The sequence below is a fragment of the Plutella xylostella genome, chromosome Z (genome assembly GCF_932276165.1).
Source record: "Plutella xylostella chromosome Z, ilPluXylo3.1, whole genome shotgun sequence".
Classification (NCBI taxonomy): Eukaryota; Metazoa; Arthropoda; class Insecta; order Lepidoptera; family Plutellidae; genus Plutella; species Plutella xylostella.
Window position 1 is genome coordinate 8,701,932 of NC_064012.1, and position 20,676 is coordinate 8,722,607.

Sequence of the window (20,676 nt, forward strand, 5' to 3'; positions counted from 1 at the left end):
ATTATTATGTATTATGTAGGTACCTATAAATATGCTAGGTTAATGTTAAGTGTGATGTGAAGATAAACTACACAGAATTAACGAGGGGTTTTTGATAGGATCTGTAACATTATTTAGATTAACATAAGTCTAGCCACAGACTCGCGGATAAAAATGTAATTATGGAAATATTTCTTTTTATTAAAGTATAAAATTCACACAATTGCGGCACGGAATATTGTTAGCATTATTAAAAATATAAATTATAAAAAACATAATATAAAAACATCGCAGATAGTGAATAACCTCAACCAATTAGTACCAAATCAATAAAATATTAAGGAATATGAAAAGTGGCCTGCAAACAAATCTGACCCCCCTTAGAATGACATTGCCTCTGAGAGAGGGTCAGGTGTATTTGCTGCCCACCGTACATAATGATATTATATTATTTTATTTTCACCTAAGTACATAATAATAATGTACATTTACTTACAGAAATATGAATGTGGTTACTATCTATATATGTGTTTAATAATCTATTAATAGTTTTAGCATGATTACATTATTATGTATGATTACATATTAGTATGTTTATATGTAATATGTATGATTACATTATTAGGTACTATACATACATAAGTATTATGTTGATATATTTGATAATAGACACAAATAATACACGTATTAAGCACAATGGTATGTAGGTGTACATAGTGAAAGGTGTCAGTCTTTGTTTCTTTCTCAATTCACACTAACACAGGCTGTTTAAACTGTTGGATGTACATAGAGGTGCTTTGCACCAAATATTCGTGGCCGATTCACACATATATATTAATAATAAGTTTATATTATATAAGGTTTTTCTAATTATTTTTTTTTGTTTTTTGTTTGTTTTGTTTTACCTATTTGTTATCTTCCTTTCTTTTTTTGTTTTTGTGTATTTTCTTGTGTATTTTTGGTGAGTGGTGCTGGACACCGAATAAAGAATTTTTATCTATCTTATCTTATCTATATCAGTGATGACACCGTACCGACACAGGTATCAGTGATAATTTTACTTTCGTACATTCTTTATGAATGTATCCACACCTGTCAGTGACGACACGGTGCTCTCAGTGTCAGTGCCGGCACGGGCAATCACGGACGGGTTCGTTGTCAACGCAATTTTTTGCCGGATCACTGACGCCGACAAAATGTCAGACGAGCTATTGATAGAATTTGTTCGTAAATTTCTTGGATTAGAAATAACTTTAAAAAACAATTTATTATTTTAAAAAAACTTGACGATGTATATGTTTTACTGAAGCTCGGTAAATTAAGGACTTACTAAATTAGTGACTTGAATAACTAACGCAATATGGTTCTGTGCCGGTACTGGATCAGAACTGTAGCTTCACTACTATGTATGAATCGGCATTTAAACGAAATTAAAACAATTGATGTCATGCCCAGTCAGTATTCTGTCAAGCACGACAGCTAAATATTTAATTTCGTTTAAATTTTTGGTGCAAGTCGCCCTAAATAAATTATTATTGATAAAAAAAACTGAGTTATAAATAAAACATGTGAAAATAAAATTTAAGTTTGTCTCGTTCAATCTAAGATTAGCCGTGATGAGATACTTATAATGTTTGGTGCCAATAATTCATACTAAGTATTGCAGCACAAAATATTTTGTAACTAAATAATTAACATCGCACACTGTAAAACATAATTCAATTACCTAAACCAAAACCAAATGAAAAAATAATCAAGTAGGTTTTATGTGATATTTAGAGTAAGATTCGTTCATACGACACACATCGCCCGTCCCCTTACGGAAGTAACACATAACATTAACCACTCCACTGGTTAATGTTAGGTTTATACTCCTATTTATCTTTAGCTCTAACACATACTCGTAAACTTCGATGGTAAAGAAAAATTTAATGCTGATGAACATAGGAGTGATCTGCTACGAAATTGCAATAAATATAGGTATTATTATCCAATTCTATAAATATACACATACTTTTACGATTTTAATTTGAATATAAGTTTGAAATAATATAAGTTTGAATTAAGTGGGATAATTACCCAACCTTAATCCTAACTTCATTGTGTATTGTGTACTCTATTGATGTTTATCATGTAATTTTATTTATTTTATATATTATTTTAGCTATAACGGGTCATAGTCATATCGTAAACTCATTCATCTCATAATAGTTTTAAACATTATAATCATAATAATATAAGCCATAAGCTGAACTGTAGCTCTAATTAGCATATTACAGATACATTCGGATTAATTATTACTTGTACTAAGATGTTATGTTAATTTCTATGTACATCTAAGTAGATAGATTTAATATTTGGTACGAAATAATATATACGCGGAGATAACCATTCATTTACACTGTTAATATTCGTAGGTGCAAGTTTGGTGTTGTAGGTAAATTGATAGTTCCTCAAGTCGGCTGTGAGTACACTTTTATGCTTTGTAAGGCACCCCCTAGACGATCAATTATATTGCGCAATATTGAAAATTGTGCAATATAATTCGTTGTCTAGGGTTAATATTGAAGATAGCGCAAACGTCATTTGGATTCAAAACACAATTCAATCTTATTGCACAATAAATATATTGCACAATATTATTGTAGGTCTTGGGTCCGCCTTAAACAAACAACTGTCGATCTTTTCAAAGAATTATTAGGCGGTTTGTCAGTTTGACAAGGTACAAAAGTGTAATCGCAGATAAATTCAGGAGCTATCAAGTTGTCTGAACCGCACTGTAAGAAGCTTACTTACCCGTCACACTGAAGCAACTTTCACTTCTGTATCAACTCTGAAATTACGGAATAAATATAACTTTAATACATTTTTATCCACCCTGTATATCATTAACACTGTTTCTACTACAGGTATGTGTGATATTCAAATGGTATTCAAATGCTCGTATTAATATTAATTAAATAATACCTATACTTTAATAAATAGGTTAAACTAGTGAGATTATAAATATAATATGTTCTTCATTACAACACATAAATAATTTTGTATATATAACTATTACTTACTTACTTAGTTATTACATAATAATATATGTGGGTAATCCATAAGGTAAGTATTTATTAATTGAAAATATAGTACCTATAGTAGTATGATGATAAATATGATAATGACTATACATATAGTTGGTTTATGTCATATAACATTATATCGGTTATGTTTTATTACTCATATTAATAATTAAACCCCAAGTATGTACTTACTATTTACAAGTATAGTAATGTGTACTTGTATAATTGTGCCATGTACAAATAAAATATTAATTATTATGTTTGTTTACTCATAAAAAGTGTATTAAATAGATTTCATACTTATATTTTAAATATTGTGAGGGGTTAGATGTAATGTTAAATTATCATAATTACTGCGAAATCTATTTTATGAATCAAAGTTTCTACAATACCTACAACATTTTACGGGAACGATTTTACAGGTGTCACAAAAGCGTTTTTTTTTCACGAATTCTCAAAAGTTGTAGATCTTAAGTTGTTCTGAATGAGCCCTTGAGTGAGCACCTTTCGGCTTAGTATACGACTTTTGTAACACCCTGTAAGTATAGTTTTATGTCAGTGTCTAACTAAAAACCTTGTTATACCTCAATGCTTGCCTAGTTCTTCTGCAGTTTTTATGGATTCAAATATGTGATTTTAACACAATGGTACTTATAATAAAATATATATTCGACATTATAATATTATGCAATATTAATGTTATATGTATCTAATTTACAGGGAATATGATTTATCAAAGGGAAATTATTTTATATATTATGTTGTACATTATTTTATAATTCTGCACTGTACGATATCTAAGTTCCCTGAATCGTTGGGTAAAATTATATGAAATAAACAAGAACTTACAACATACTACTTTTTTGCAAGTTGGTAGTAGTTAGTACAATACGATAAACTAATAAATACCGAAAGTAAAATTGTAGTTTTTCTATGTGTAAAGTAATATTTACAATAGTTAGGTATAGGTACTTATTTATTTTTTATACAGTGTAAGTTTACGTGTGTTACGTACACAAATGTAAGTCAATAATAGATACTTGTTATACTTAAAAATAAATACACAGAGGCATTATGGTGAAAGCTACTTCCTTATTTTAAACCTATACACTATATCACAACTTAAATAATACATAGATATCGATAATATTCTACAAAGTCAGTGATTTCTTCCAATCAACCTACAAGGTAAGGATAAAGCGGTGCTGTTAATTATACAACATATAAAATATACTTGAAATACGATTAGTGAAAGTGTATTTACTCTCTAATAAGTTATACATAAATATAATGTCTCACTTACTTGTCTTCAACACAACATAATATCTATCCACGTAGGTATAGTTATACACACAGTAACACACAAGGAATCAAATAAAAAGAAAGCCTTCACAAAATGATACATTATTAACTGTACTTATCTGTTCTTATTTAACTGGACAATATACTATACTATACTGATGCCCGTTTTACAAAGTATGTATATCTGTCATCTAAGTAGACCAGGGAAAATCCATCCAAGTACCTACGTCTATCAGATTTTACTTTCAAATTATGACTCGTAAACTTATGTGGTGTACTAAACTTTATAGGTATATAGTTGATAAGTAGTATTTAATGTATCTAAGACAGTTTATTAACTAATATAAATTGAATTACACTGTGTAATATTTAGGTAACATGCAGTTGTTTTACCATTATTATTATGATACAAATACATAGTAAGTGTAGTATTTACTTGATCGAGCAGCTTGACGTACCTAATCGCTATATTGCATGTCCGCACAATACTATAACATATTTTTTTATTATTTTCGATTAGTTAGCTTTTGGCCCTTTGCACATCCAGATAAGCTCACATTATATTTATATTAGTTAAATCTACTGTGTTCTCTTACCAATGATATTCGTATGAACATTGATAATATTATTATTAAATGTGTTTAGACATATTATTGTAAATACTTAAGCACTAGGTTTTGGGTTTTGGCACAATGCCTCCCTAATTATGAACATTCAAAATGTTGTATGTACTTAATTATAGTGTAGGTATATACTTAGTCTACTTTTATTTTATGTGTTTATGCAAAAGAATCCCATGAACATGTATTTCTTAATTGTATTTGATTATTATCATAAAATGATAATTGTAAGTATAATCATAATCAGTATACATAATTATATACTTGTGCAGTTTATGATTAGAACCAGAATTACGGTGAAACTACTTAGTTCCATGTTTAGTACTATGTTATAAAATAAACACACAATTAGCCACTAACTTATTAATAAATAAAGTATAATGTACCTTTATATAAATCACAGCGTTATGGCTGCAAGAATATTATAAATTAATTAGGTATACAATAACTTAATAATATATTAGATTTAATGTACGTACCCATGCTAAAATATACGTACTTTACTCTAAGTGCAATAAAATAAGGTATTAAAAGCTATCAATATAAATAAATACCTTAATGTATACAAAAGTTATCCTAATCATGCTGATTAGGTATTACATTTTACATAACGCTAATGTCTTTTTAAATAAAACATTCTTATATCTTATTATTATTATTATTTAGATCATTGAAAATACATCAGGTAAGTAACTACTCGTAATTTTTTTCATATATTCATATCGTTTTTCGGTCGTAAGCTAAATATTGATATAGGTATTTAATAAAATTGTGGCTCAAATATTGTTTTCTGCATAATTAGGTGTATTACTAATGTTATTTTTTTTACTGATAATGAATGCAGAGAAGATAAGTTACGAAGTGCAAGTTTTTATAACGCTGGAATATCAATAGTGGCGATTGGCGACCATAGTAGTACCTAATGTTACGCTGACTTTGCTCATTACACATTAGCTGATTTTCACTGCTCGAATTGTTTAGAAAAGGCTACCCTAGGCTGTGCGTTTCATGGTCACGCGGCGCGGCCACTTATCACGGCAACACCTCATGCAAACAATAGAACTCGTTTTCATCGCATAAAGCTTTTTCTTACCCGCATCTAAATCACGCCTAGTTACGAGTTTCGGACAAGAGCTTTTTGTTAGCTTCTCATTTTATTACCGCCAGACTTTCATTTAAACTTTAACTTTTCCGGATGATAACACCTATCTTTTGTCTGTAGTCCGTAATGCCGAACACGAAGTGTTGAATCCGCAGATTGTTATTAGCTTATTTGATTGAAGACGAGAGAGCTCGGGTGTAGTCAATCATTCGAAGGCATCATTTTTCTTTCCGATTTGACAAGATGGGCGCAAACCGGAAATTACACAAAAAATAAAAGTTAATTCGAATTATATGGAAGTCCATTTTGATTAGCTTTGAGTCTTTCAGCTTGTGTGAACATTTTGGAGCCCGAAATTATAAAGTAGATAAATGTTGGCGCAACTGCGAAGTTTTCACAAAGTAAAAGAGAGTCATCAACTCATCACGTTTTGCCTCAGTGCCTAAATCATGTTACAATTTTTAACTTTACTCGTAGGTAATTACTTACATCTTACATTACATATATGTACCCATATATAATTATGACAGTTATACATATAAAGTAACCATACAAAAATACTTTTTTTTAAACTGAAAATAGAAAAGATTATAGTTTTTTTTTTACTTAAGTTTTACATCATCATTAGCATAGTACTCATTATATCTACCAACTTATAGTTACGTCAAGTACCTACCTACAATTTTGAAGCATTCATGGGAATAATATTGTGATTTTGATAAAATAAAAAAGTGGTTTTACTTTTACTTGTGTAGGTAGTTCAGATAAATCCGCCACGTGATAAATTTTCCAACACTTAACTATTTGAGCCCGTATCAAAGTAACTTTCTGTCTACAGAGCTATTCTATTTCTATAATTTAGAGCATCTAAACAATCACATTGAATTTGGACAGTGCCTTTCGTTTATAAAAAATATCACATGTCGGTGGTGATGACGATGGAGCCCCGCAGCGGCGAGGGCGGCGGCGGGCGGCGCGCGCGGTGCGGGGGGCAGCGCGGCGGCGGCGGCGGCGGCGGCAGCGCGCGGCGCTAGCTGGCCTTGCCCACCAGCGTGTAGGGCGCGTGGATGGTGGCCACGCTGCCCAGCTCGGCGCGCGCCAGCAGCTCCTCGGGGTGGTCGTGCGCGTGCGCGCGCCGCTTCTCCTCGTTGGTGTAGTAGTGCACGGCGCGGCGGCGCGTCACGCACAGCGCCACGCTGGCCGCCGCCAGCACGCCCACCGCCACCAGCATGAGCCCCGCCACCAGGCTGAGCTGCGCCTCGCGCGTGCTCGGGCACGCCTCCAGCCGCTCCAGCGTCATGTCGGCGAAGCGCGCGCCGCGCAGCCGCAGCGGCAGGTAGCACTTCAGCGGCCGGATGCTGTCGTTCAGCACGCTCGTCGACATGTACACCAGCATCGGCCCCGCGAAGCACTGATCGCAGCGCCACTGGTTCTTCACCAGGTTGATCTGAGCTATCGCCTCGAGCCTCTCCAGCGCTCTCTCGTCCAATGTTTGCAACTGGTTATGTGATATGTCCAGGCGTTGTAGGAAACGTGTTTTCGATAGTAATTTAAATGGAAATGCTTTTAGCTTATTCCAAGATAAATCTAAAGCTACTAAGTGCTCGCTGTAAGAAAAGAAATGGGGCGGCAGTTCCTCTATTGAGAGATTAGCGAGGCCGACGCCGTGGATTCCCGGTAAGATTTGTAGGACGATCGCTATTTCGTTAAGAGGTAAATTATTGCCGCTGAAATTGATCGTTTTCAGGGATTCGATGACGGGGGCGAAGGTTTGTAGATGGAAGCGATCGATCTTGTTGTAGCTGATGTCGAGGTGGGTGAGCGCGGTGAGGTTGGCGAGCGCGGCGGGCGCCAGCAGTGCCAGGCGGTTGCGCGCGAGCGACAGCACGCGCAGCTCGCGCTGGCGCCCGAACATGTGGTCCACGACCACCGGCAGGTCGTTGCCGTCCAGTCGCAGCCGCCGCAGCCGCGTCAGGCTGATGAACTGATCCGACAGCAGGTATTGAAACTGATTGTCCCCCAAGTCGAGCTCCTCCAAATGAGATACGAAGTGGAAAATTTGAGGATTAACACCTTTCAGTAGGCACCGTCTGCATTTGAATATTCTCAAATGCTGGATATCTTTGAAAACTTCCGGGTTCAAATCTCTCAGAGGGTTGTCACTCAGGTCTAAAAAAGAGAGGTTGGCCAGCATTCTGAACAGTCTCGGCATGAGGGTGGACACCTCGTTGTTGGAGAGAGTGAGCGTCTTGAGCGCGGGCAGGTGGTGGAAGGTCTCGCTCGGCATCAGCTCGATGTGGTTGTGGTCGAGGTGCAGCACGGTGAGGTTGATGAGGCCGCGGAAGTTGTCGGCGACGACGCCGGTCAGATTGTTGCGCGCTAGGTTGAGAAAGCGCAGGTTTTGTAGTCCCCAGAAGGAGTACTGTCCGATGGAGGGAACGTTGGAGTTGACGATGTGCAGCTCGCGGAGGTTGGAGAAGGGGACCGGCTGAGTGAAGATGGGCCCGATGGTGAGGAAGTTGGGGCGCTTGGGGGGCGCGGAGATGATGAGGACCTGTGCGCTGCGGTCGAGCTGGTCGATGGGCACGGCCCGCAGGCCGCCGGCCGCGCACTCCACGCGCAGAGCGGCGGCGCCCTCCGTGTCCACGATGCCGCTGCACGCGCACTCCGCCGGGCACGACGCACGCGCGCCCGACACCAGCGCACAGGTGATTCCCAACAGCAGCCACCCGATCCTCAATCTGAAACAAATGAACTCACATTAGCGCTGGTGCACGGAGATGAAATTGTATGTTGGACTGTTATACTGTTATGTAGACGTAAATTTTACAATACTTAAAATAAGTTTTATTCGTGATTTTTGTATTAAAATTTATCCTCATAAATATTCAGGAACATAATTAAATCATGACAAATTGAATGAAGACAGAATCCAACCGAGTCAACTGTTTGAAATGTCCATAGAGGCGGCTCGAGAGATCGTGATGGATGTCGTAATAGACGTGTAAATCAGGGGAGCTACTAACGAGATTAGGCCCAAGTAAAATATGCGGCACGCTTTGTCTGCGCTCAGCCGCCCTAAACCCGCTTTCAAAAAAAAACACAGATAACAAAGAGCTTTTTCGAACGAGTGCGCGAGATGTCGCGTCGGTACAAGCTATGGAACTGACGTGCGTAGGTCCGTGCAAAAATGTGCTCAAAACCTAATGAGGTAAGATTTATTCGTAAGCGTCACCCGTGGGATAAAGGCTTCACGCGTAGGTACCTAAGTGCGATGGTGGGCATTCAGCGTTTATGAAGAGTGAGGTGAAGTGTAGGGGCAGCGCTGGATCGCTAAGAATTTGTGAGTATGACGGTCTACCAGAGAAAATATGTATACCCGGTTCTAATTTTCAATCAAACATAAATATTTAAAAAAAAAAAAATTCATAGATTAATGCGAGCTAAGTCGTGTTTAATCGCTGAAGTATAAAATATTTTTTCCATATTTTATACGTGTTTAAAAATATTTTATAAACACTGTTAAACTAAGCTTAAGCAACAAGCACTTAGCAGTTCTAAAATCTCAATTCAAACTCACTTAACTTTTGCGAAACAGACAGGGCGGAATTAATTAATGTGAAACTTCATAAAATACCGGTAACTCTTTACTAAGTGCAAATGTGGAATTACCTGGTAATGCTAGAACTAAGTAGTTAGTAATACATAATTATGGATAGGTACCTATTTGTATATTCATAAAAAGTATGGTTTCATTAATAGCCTCATATCATAAAGCACATAAATTGTATTTAGTTCCACCTTGTGTGATCCATATTAACTAGGATGTGCACTTTATAAAGATTCATACTTACTGTTTATAAGCGTATTTTATATGATAAACGTTTCCTTGTAATTCATTCAGTATGCACTGCAACGCCAGGTACGGCGTTGTACATGTATTGACGTAAATTGCATTTAATTGTACACGAGATTGCAAATTTCCACTACAATTAAATTGCAATTAATTAATCAAATGAAGTGTTGTGTTAACGCCCGCTGACGTCGCCTCTGTGCCGTGCCAATACTCTGCTGAAGTCTACTCACATCCTAACTATATTATATTATTATAATATTATAAATGCGATAGTAACTGTGTCTGTCTGTCTGTTACTCTTTCACGCAAAAACTACTGAACGGATTGTAACGAAATTTGGTATACATATGGTCTAGACCCTGAGAAATAACATAGGCTACTTTTCATCCCGGAATTCCCACGGGAAAACTTTTTAAGGCGAAGCGAAGCGCGCGGGCACAGCTAGTTTTGTTATAAAACGTGTCGGAACCACGCAAAAAGTGTTGGAAAGAATACATGGGAGGTACGAGAGTTTTTTTTTGTTTCTTCTGTCTATTCAGGATGGATGCGCAAATCCACTCACTGCACATCCGGCTTGTCGATTTTTCCGAAACATAGCACAATCCTCTTTTGCTTACCATTTTAGTATAAAATGTTTTCAACATGGGAAACTACGTGTTCAAGAAAAATTTAGAAGAAGAGTGTTATTGTGACTTTCCCAACCAACACTTACCCAGAGGCAATTTACACTTAAGACTTGAGAGTACAGTACGTAACTAGCAATACACGTAAGTACGTAGGACTATCCAAAAGTTGACGGCCTAACCTATGTACAATGAGCTATGACATATACATATTTAAATCTATCTAGTTATATGTTTCATTAGATAAATTGTTGATTGTCTAAAAGCTTCATTGCGATACTGCACAATATACATTTTCTGTGATTATTTGTTCGAAGCATTTTGGCGCCTTTTTTAATAATGGAGAAAATGGAACACCGTGCGGTCATTAGGCCGACCGCGCACTAGGCTCTTCGCGCGCTTTTCTTTCATTTTCTTGGGCGGAATTAGAACTTTTGGATCCACCTACCTACTTTTTTTAATAGCCTATATTTTATCACTGTCATCTCTGCATCGTAACCTTTTATACCAACGGTACTTATTTGTCAGTCTCCGCTCCGGTTTCTGATATCACAGTTAGGGTTTAATTGTAATCATTGTCGACTCCGCTTTTTTCTTCCACACCCTTCAATCCTTATGCAGCCTAAGCCCAGTTATTATCAAATTTGATCTTAGGTAGATAAAGTTAATAAATTCACTGTCGCAGATGCTATTCAGTAATAAACTTTTTGCTATTCGACTCGCGTTACATAAAGATATTCCCAGACCTTTTTAATATCTGCACGATGTCTCGAACCATAGCTTATTTAAAACTATGGCTTGAATTTATTGAATGTTTTAGCTTTTCTACTGACAACCTTAAACGGTTATGGTTCCTACACACGACCGACAATCGCTGACCGATTTTTTGTATGAAGTAAATAGAATGTATAAATTGTACTGATTGCATTTATTAGGGCAATGCACAATTTCTACGAATAATATGTAAATCAGAAGAAACGAAAAATAGCCCTTATATTTAAAGTAGCTATGTTATTGAAAACTAGTGTACTATACTTTGTACAATATAGTATGAGACATTTGATTGACAAATGCAGCAAACTAAACAAATGACAATTAAAATGTATGGCTTTGACAGCTTGTTACCTGATAGACTCATGTCCTATGTCATAAATATACAAAGCTTGCCTAGCATAGTTACCATTGCCACTTCATCCGTTTGCTCGTTTGAAAAGCATTTGAAGGGAGCATTGTGTGTGTATGTAAAATTCCATGCTAATCGCATTGTGTGGGCCGCGGCGCTTGTTAGCTTCATCGTTAGTCAACAGTGTAGAGTGCTTCACTGAATCAATATGTTTTTTCATGGGTTTTCAGTTACGACCTGTAGTCAGATCAACGTATCGGGGTATTTAATGTAGCCTCCTCCCGGTCAATAAAAAGTTTAAGCAGGTACTCATTATAGCACATAACATTCCAAAGTTTATACATTTCGTCCCTTTGCAGTGTTCGCATAACAAGTACTTAGGCATTAGGTAGGTATAGGTTCTAGCAACATTTTTACATTTTGCACTACATCAGCATCGGCTTTATATCATGCGTAAATCTAGCTTTAACAAATTAAAACCGTTAATAGACATTCTCATAATGCCAGGGCCATGCTAACACAGCTAATTATTTTGCTGTCCCATGGGGCAGATGGCTCAATGTTATTAATATTAAATGCTGATGTAATAGGTAAATCTTCAAAAGGCTTTGTTTATTTGACTGTATAATTGTATACAGTTTGTTGCAAATGTGGTATACTACACCGGAAGGTAGTCAATCTGAACAACTTTTCTTCTGCGACTTTCGGAAATTGGCGAAAAACTTGTTTCCTTCTCAATAGAAACTTTAATAGTGACGTGACTTTTTATCATGCAGAAGCAAATTAGTAACTTTTACAATACCCTGTTTATTAAATAATGCGCTGAAGTTACTACTGCTACGCGGGTTCTGAGTGTGTCTTAAATATAGTAGAGGACCATAGACCATTAGAAGAAAACTTTAATAAGTAAATCAGATCTGTTACATCCCTACATTGTTTGTAGAAATGCCAAAGAAATGCTGACATCGCTGATCAGCATCCCCGGGCCTGGAGGGTATATTCAGAAGGACCAGTCAGTTGGTAGTAATCATCAGCTCGGGTCGGTCGGTTCAATTTCAATTCCATTACTATTTTCCAAATTGTGTGAATAATTACCAATTCAATAAAAATTCTATTTTAGATTAATAAAATATATTTTTTTTAAAAGCTAATTCAAGAATCCCGTCAATCCCGTATCATAGATCGCTTAAAGGTGTGTGCCGGACGGGGAAGTTTGGTTGTTTACATTTTCTCGATAAAATCCGCTAAATCAAGCATGATATCGGAGCCATATCTCTGCCATAACGCTGTCTATAGAACGTGGTCTGTGATTTGGATATGTGGTCTATTTCAATCTAACCCTAATAATATTATATACCTCTAAACACGCACACAGTCTGAATTTATGTAATTGACATGTTTTCAATTAAATATTAATGAGCCAGCACGATAATCCCAAGTTTCCACCACGATATACAATACCTACAAATATTGCAAGTTAAATTCAATTGTCTAATTAGCTGATCATTAGCCGATAATTCAAAGTCATAATATCATTAGTGATGACTCTGATGACCTATAGAATAGGTAAATTTTCATGCTTACTCAATCAATACCTGTCTGATTTCAAGTCAGTCTCTCGGAACGGATTTGACAAGGCTACATGATAATGTCAGATAGCCCAGTGCAGGGAAATTTATGTGCTGCCAGCTATGACCCGCTGGCTAGCTCGTAAGCTGAGTCTAGGTCATGTACATTCATATAATGATTGCACTTTTTACTCGTTAGTAGACAGAGTGTAGTTTTTAATTATTATGCCATCTTGAAAACATGAGATATCTGAGTCCGAGCGTGACTGTTTGTTACTCTAGAGAGCGTCATGCTAAGAATAACTTGAGTATGGAATAGATATGGAATATGGAACAACACTGGCTGAATTTTACTTAAGTGCTTCATAAGTAGATAGATTTCCTCAAGGGGGAAACTGGACCTATAACCAACAATATCGCACTCTAAAAAAATATTACAACACTTATTCCACCCATTCCCAATTTCCAGCTACTTAAAGACAATTCACGAGGTACGAGGTGCATTCCATACAAAAATTCTACCTAATATGACGTTCTCAGGTGTGATCAACTGAGAATGACAAGTCAAGCAGAACATAGTAAGTATGTAGGTAGGTATGAAACAGCATTGTGATTGGTTGAATTATCGTTCAGCATTATATGCAAAGATGCTTAGGTAAAACAATTCAAATTAGAAACTGGGCCGTATAATGTTTATCCTTACTTAAAGATTATGTAAATTGTGTAAGTGTTTAAATGATTACGCCATCGCCATTATATCATATGAAACTGTGGAAATTCAGTAAGAAAATACTACCTATAAGCCATTTGAAACCGAAAAAGCAAATTGATTTTCATTTTCATTATTGGCAATTTATTTATCGCTGTTCTTTATTTGAACGTACAAAGATGGCTGTCGGGTTTTATTTAATTAGTAGCGACATGTAAAATGATCCGAGATTCGTGAAAACTCAAGTGCCATTTATTTTATTTTTTATTTATTACCCGTCATGGCGACTACATTGGAAATGCACTGTTGTTCTTCCAATCAATTAAATAAATACAGAATTCAATCATATTTCCGTGTAGATGGACAACGTTGTATGAAATCTCTCAATAACGTGTATATATCTAGACGCAGTAGTATCTAGACCAGGCGAACGTGCCTCTGAGCTAAAAATGAGGCTCAATGGATAGACGGGTGCAATTTTCTATAATGCACAGTGTTTCTAGCAACTGGTACAGTTTTAAAAATAAAAATAACATGTTTGGGTAATATTAGTCCTCAAACAAGACTTACGATTAGGAAGGTAAAGATAGGAATACTAGGATGGGAAGAGATGGGATGGAAAGGAAGTGCAAAGTAGGAGAAGGGGTGGATATGGAAAAAAGAGAGAGGTTAGGGGATGGTCTGAAAGAGTTTATCGTAGAAGGGTAAGGCAATGGAAGGGTTGGAGTGGTTGGGGATATGAAGTAACGGGACCAATTCGGATAATTTTGGTATTAAGTTATTAGTTATTATTTTATTATAATCTAGGTGGGCACCTCGCTTTATGTGTGAAAAGCGTAATTGAGGCCAATTCATAAAAAACAAAGTAAAAATTTATGAAAGGCACAAGCCCCGGTCGTGAATTAAACATGATTCAATATTGAATGCCCAGCGCACATAACCGTACGTAAAGCTTAAAAATTTTCATCGTCAATATTCACGTGTGATTTGAAGCATTTTGGAAATAATTTCCCAATTCACGCTTTTTTATTTTAAGCCTTTTACTGCAGGTTTCACCACACTCGGTTGCTGTTGACGGGACTCTGACGCGGAATATCAAAATTGTTCAATATTAATTGAATATTTTTACTTTAATTAAATTTAACGCATGTGGAACTTTAAGCCAGGGTGAAGTTTTAGCAAAGACGTATTTTTGGATGTAAAGTGTGCCTTGCCACACTACGAGTACACTTCTAATCTCGCACGTTCGATCCCTTGAAGCCGCCCCACATCACTCCCCACGGGTCTGGGTGCACGGGCCAGACGTGGCCTACCCAGTTTAATTTCAGCATCAAGGTGTCATTGAAAAGACCGCTTCACATTCTTATTAATCATAAATTAACACATCATACATTAAACTGGGCCGGCCCCGTCTGGCAAATGCACTCAGACCCCTGGTCTAATATAGCTACCGAGTGGTTGCGAGGCGACACGGGCGCGGGACGCAGGCAAACCGAGATGGCATGGCGGGACGAACTTGTTATGTTCTCGGAGGATTGGTCTGTCAATGCACATGATAATAATATGTGCTATACATGTTAGTTGTATAAGCTGTGGGTGTAGCAGTTTAAATAAATAAATAATAAGTGCAAGGATGACAAAAGAGTTACATAAAGATACATAATAAAAGGATACTTACAGAAATAATAATATCAACTTATAAAGAGAAGTACAAAGATTTAACCCGCGCAGCCTCTTCTGTCCGTTTCGCGGATAAATTAATGGGCTTCGTAGCGGCGGACGTCCATGAAAAATGCACCGCGCCCATTACCGGCCTTACGACCGGAGTAGCAGCCGCTAACAAATGTAATTTGTCTAACCTTCCACTCGTGTCATAATAACAAGCACAAATAGTCACTCAATGAGACCGCAATTCTCGTTCTGCATTGCAGCATTAACAATTAACTCCTCAGGTCGTACTTTTAAAACAAATACGAAAAATTAAAATGCAATGCCTTTGAAGCGCTGCATTTCAAATAATTCCTGTGGCAAGCGTCTGGAAAGCGGGAAATATTTTGCAAACAGTTCTGAATCGCTTACAAATAAAATGAAGCATGAAATTTAATTTCTTGTTGACATTTTAATCTAACGGTGAGTTATAATTTGTATTTCTTATTTTCAAGGAAAAATATTTGGGTACAATGGACAGTGTTATTACAGATTTGATCAACAAATCAAACCCAATTTCTTTCTCATTCATAAAATAAGAAGTGTTTCCGCCCGAGTGTTGCCGGAGTTCACAATCCAAATAAGCTAGGTAGGTACTTAAGTTAAGTACGTAAAGCTATGAACAGAAGAATAAATTATCGTGATGACTTACACAATAATTGTGCCTATTGGCACTATAATTATAATTGCTACTTACATATTATTATATTTTTTTCGACTGTTCGATTCTGACGGTTATTCTAACGAATAAAATATTGCGTTTAAAGAAGCAAGTAGAGTGCATGCGCTGGATTCTACTCTATCATTATTCCATAACGATACATGCTTTCTTGTCGCAAATGAGCGAGTTATTTCGAATATATCATATTCGATATTCAAGTTTCGAATTCAAAGATAATATGAAGTTCTGACGCTGTGATATTCTTGGAGCGGAGTCTGCGAGACACTGAGCGCTTCAACCGACAACTTTCAGAATTAAAAGGACAGTGCAAAACAACCAAGTTGTCCAATAGTTCTTGTTTTGTTCATGAATGCCTCTCGGGTCAGCGGAAATCAATAACTATCGGTCATAACTTGAACTACGAATTCTAGGAAAACAATGTTGTATGTAAAATACAAGAATTATGTTACAAGATGTTGTAGCCAAAATAAAAAGGATGATTCAACCGAAACATTGCATGTAAAAATGTAAGCCAAGTATGGTCCGTAAAAAGGACGGATGCAGATGCAGTACATCAGTGGAAAATTCGTAGTCTTACGAGTACATTGCATGCGAAAATGTAAGCAGAGTCTTGCCCGAAAGAACGGTGATGTCGTCCATGTAAGTTCAGTTAAAAAGTTGCCAATAGTCAAGTTCTCGTGTTACTCCTCCAAAACTGGTACCTGGTCCACCTCATCACACATGCATCGGTATCGTACGTATCAGACCAAACGAATTGTCATAAATGGTGGTGTTATGGTGAAACGGCGTTGGTGATGCCGATAAAGAGAATGCACTTGTACAAACATTCATAATTTTATCTTATGAAGGAATAAAGATTGTGTTCTTGTTGTTGGATTAAACATTTTTTTCCTAGAATTAGAAAGGAAAACCTACGTGCGATAAATCCTTTTTAAATTCAGAGGAACTGTCGAGAAAAGCTGCTAATAAGATTATAAATAATACTATCTAAATGCAACACGTACTACCAGCATACTTAGTAGATAGTCGTGTAACTGGAGCGGCTGCCAGGGGTCATATTGCGAAGTAAAAACAAAGTATCTAACATTTACGAAGTGAATAGTATCAAATTCATTACAATTTGAATCCAAAAACCGTTGTCAAAACAAGTTCGGGATAGAGTACCAGCTGGCTTCATTCTACAAACCTCTGTATTGCCTCTCGCTAAAGATTTTGTGACATCTTAGCTGAGTAAACTGATTTCCGACGACACTGTTCGAGTGGTTGTTCGATCGCGGGAGTCTCGCCACATATTTACTAGTCATTGTTCCGGGGAGGATGCCCTCAATGGGATGCCTTTACAATGAACCGAAAAGGATGATACAATAAGTAAGAAGAGTCACATGAAATTATGTATAATAAGTACTCAATTATTCCTGTGGATTTTAATTATATTGATTGTTCTTTTGTATATGAGTATAAAATTAATACCGTGCTTAAAATAATATATAACGGCAATATATACTTTTGTATCGATATTAAGACGCAATAAGAGGATGTCTCTGTGGCAGAAAATATGTTCATGCGTTAGTTGTTATTATGTACTTATGTTTCTATCTTTCATATCATAACTACCCTAAGCAAAAAAGTAGCGTTCCCAAACTACTTTGTATCGAAAAGAAGGCAATAATAGTGATCCTACATAGTTTAAATGTTTTGCCGAGCCAGCAAACAAAAACTGCTGCCCCGCTGAAGCAGGGAGCTGCCCTGAGGTACTTTGTAAAACCCTAATCCGTACCCGTTTGTTTTTATCCTATTGGCAAACTCCCGCAGCTGCCTGCCGCAATACATTGTGCGTGATTTTATAAACGTGAGCACTAAAAATCGCTGACGGGCGGGCCATGCTATTTTGATCGCGATACAACTTTTTCGCTTGGAACAAAATATTTATTGTTAATTGGGAATATGGCACCCAGAGCCTGTAGGTTTTTGTGCTGAGTGTTGTTTTTTACGCTTTTTCTGGAGAATTTGTGCGGTTAATAAATTAGACGAAGCGAAAGTCTAAGGGGACAAGCTAAGTATTATTATTTTATAAATGCGTGACATCTAAACCATCTTAAATTACGGAAATTACGTGACTTGTATCACTTGTATGTCGCTTAATTTACGGTGGTTTTGAATTTGGTGGCGATATAACCCACAGTACGACGTACACATACGGACTGCCGAATAATTTCGTCTGAGTACATTCCCTATTCACATGTACTCTTATTGATCATTTACCGATGGCCGAAACGCTTTGAGTGCTTAGTGTCGGCTACGACAGGTAAGTAACTACAAAATATAGGCGCTCTAGTACCTACCAGTTGATATTTTTTTCGTTAGTTTACAAAAGTAGTAGAAGAAAGTTATACAGAATGACGTCACCCTCTTTCGGCTTACTAAGTACCTATACCTACCCATTTGCAACACCATGTATTCCCAATTTGTATAGATAGGCACTTTAGTCGACGACATGAAGCATTATTTCAGTGTTTTTAACTAAATCCATTACTTACATAAATCTATATCTGCTTTTATTCATCTTGCAAATCCACGACTATCGGATTTAAGTTATATGGTACTAGCTGTTCCCGCGAGCTTCGCTTCGCCTTAAAAAGTTTTCCCGTGGGAATTCCGGGATAAAAAGTAGCCTATGTTCTTTCTCAGGGTCTATACCATATGTATACCAAATTTCATTCAAATCCCTTCAGTAGTTTTGGCGTGAAAGAGTAACAGACAGACAGACACAGTTACTTTCGCATTTATAATATTAGTTAGGATGTATTATTATGTAATATAGCTGTTCCCGCGCGCTTCGCTTCGCCTTAAAAAGTTTTCCCGTGGGAATTCCGGGATAAAAAGTAGCCTATGTTCTTTCCCAGGGTCTAGACCGTATGTATACCAAATTTCATTCAAATCCGTTCAGTAGTTTTGGCTTGAAAGAGTAACAGACAGACAGACAGACAGACACAGTTACTTTCGCATTTATAATATTAGTTAGGATAGTATATAGGTACTTCTATGTAAGTATATTTGTAAAATTATAGTTAGTGTGTAGTATATTATATAAATCTACATTTCCTTTTAACATGTACACTACACCCAATCTCATGTCTTATTCCCTCCATCCAAAGGTTGTCTGGCAGAGATCACTTTTAGTGATAAGACCGCCTTTTGTACCCTAATTAAGTTGTAATTTGTTATTCATATGATTCTTTGTTGGTGTGCAAATAAAGCGTATTCTATCTATCTATCTATCTATCTAAGCCGAACGTCAGTGACTGTTCATTTTATATTAGCGGTCTTATTCATAAAAAAACCTTAAAGTAGGTTTACTGAGCTCAATAGCTACGGAACACTTTAAGCCTATTTGAGGTTTTCATAAAAATCTCTTTTCATAATCGTTCCGTAAACCTTCAATAACTATAGTGATGCTAATAGATTTCACAGACCAAACATTTTGACATTTACCCTATTAAGTTGCCGGTCTGACGAAACCATAAACAAAAATAGCGAAAACTTTCATTCATTTATCAATCTCTATTATCTATGTTAGCCACGGCGAGGCACTTAAAAAAGTTTACGTTGGCTTAAAGGCGCAGTGGCCAAGCCAAAACCCACAAAAAAAAAATATATTTTTTTACGTTACCATGGCAACTTATTTTCAGCAAATATTAACTCACAACAAATGTCAAATTGTCAATAAAGCAGAACAGCTGTTGACCGGCCGCCATGTTTTTGTACAATAGGAGGTTTACGGAAGGTGTATAGTAGGGTCCAGCCAACTTTAGCATATCAAGGTATTACGAATCAGTTGGAGAGTTCTTTAGCGCTATTGATCGTTTATGAATAAAGTTTTTTTGACATTTGCTTATAGCAGGCCTATAGGTCTCCCGTAACTTTTTATGAATAAGACCGTAGGTATTTAGCAGGCTGCAGGAGTCAACAGGGTATAGTGCCACAAACTTATCTGTTCCGGTGAGAGCGAACTAAATTGGTCCATACCTCATTACTTACTAATGAATTTCATATTGACATGACATAGATTATATGGACCAATTTAGTTCGCTCTCACCGGAACAGATAAGTTTGTGGCACTATACCTTTGGATTAATCCAGTGACACTTGGATGACGTCCATTTTGAGAATACGTCTATGACCACAACCCTGCCTGTTTCACCCATAAAATTACTAAATAAATAATTTATTTACTGCCATGGTTTTACCACTGCTCAAGTTAAGCACAACTAAAATATGACTGATAGACGGTCATATTAATACCTTAGAGCTTCAAATTAAGCAGAACTTGAGTATGG

The 20,676-nt window shown here is 36.6% G+C and overlaps 1 protein-coding gene across 1 annotated transcript in view; it reads right to left on the bottom strand.

Moving 5' to 3' along the window:
* Positions 1–3,025: 3,025 nt before the first annotated feature.
* The window catches only part of LOC105380543 (insulin-like growth factor-binding protein complex acid labile subunit), a 62,179-nt gene continuing 44,528 nt past the window's right edge, over positions 3,026–20,676 (bottom strand). Inside the window, exon 2 of the mRNA XM_038121946.2 lies at positions 3,026–8,812. Within this exon, the coding sequence (XP_037977874.1) occupies positions 7,102–8,812 (1,711 nt within the window). The 3' untranslated portion in view covers positions 3,026–7,101. The remainder of the gene's footprint in view (positions 8,813–20,676) is intronic.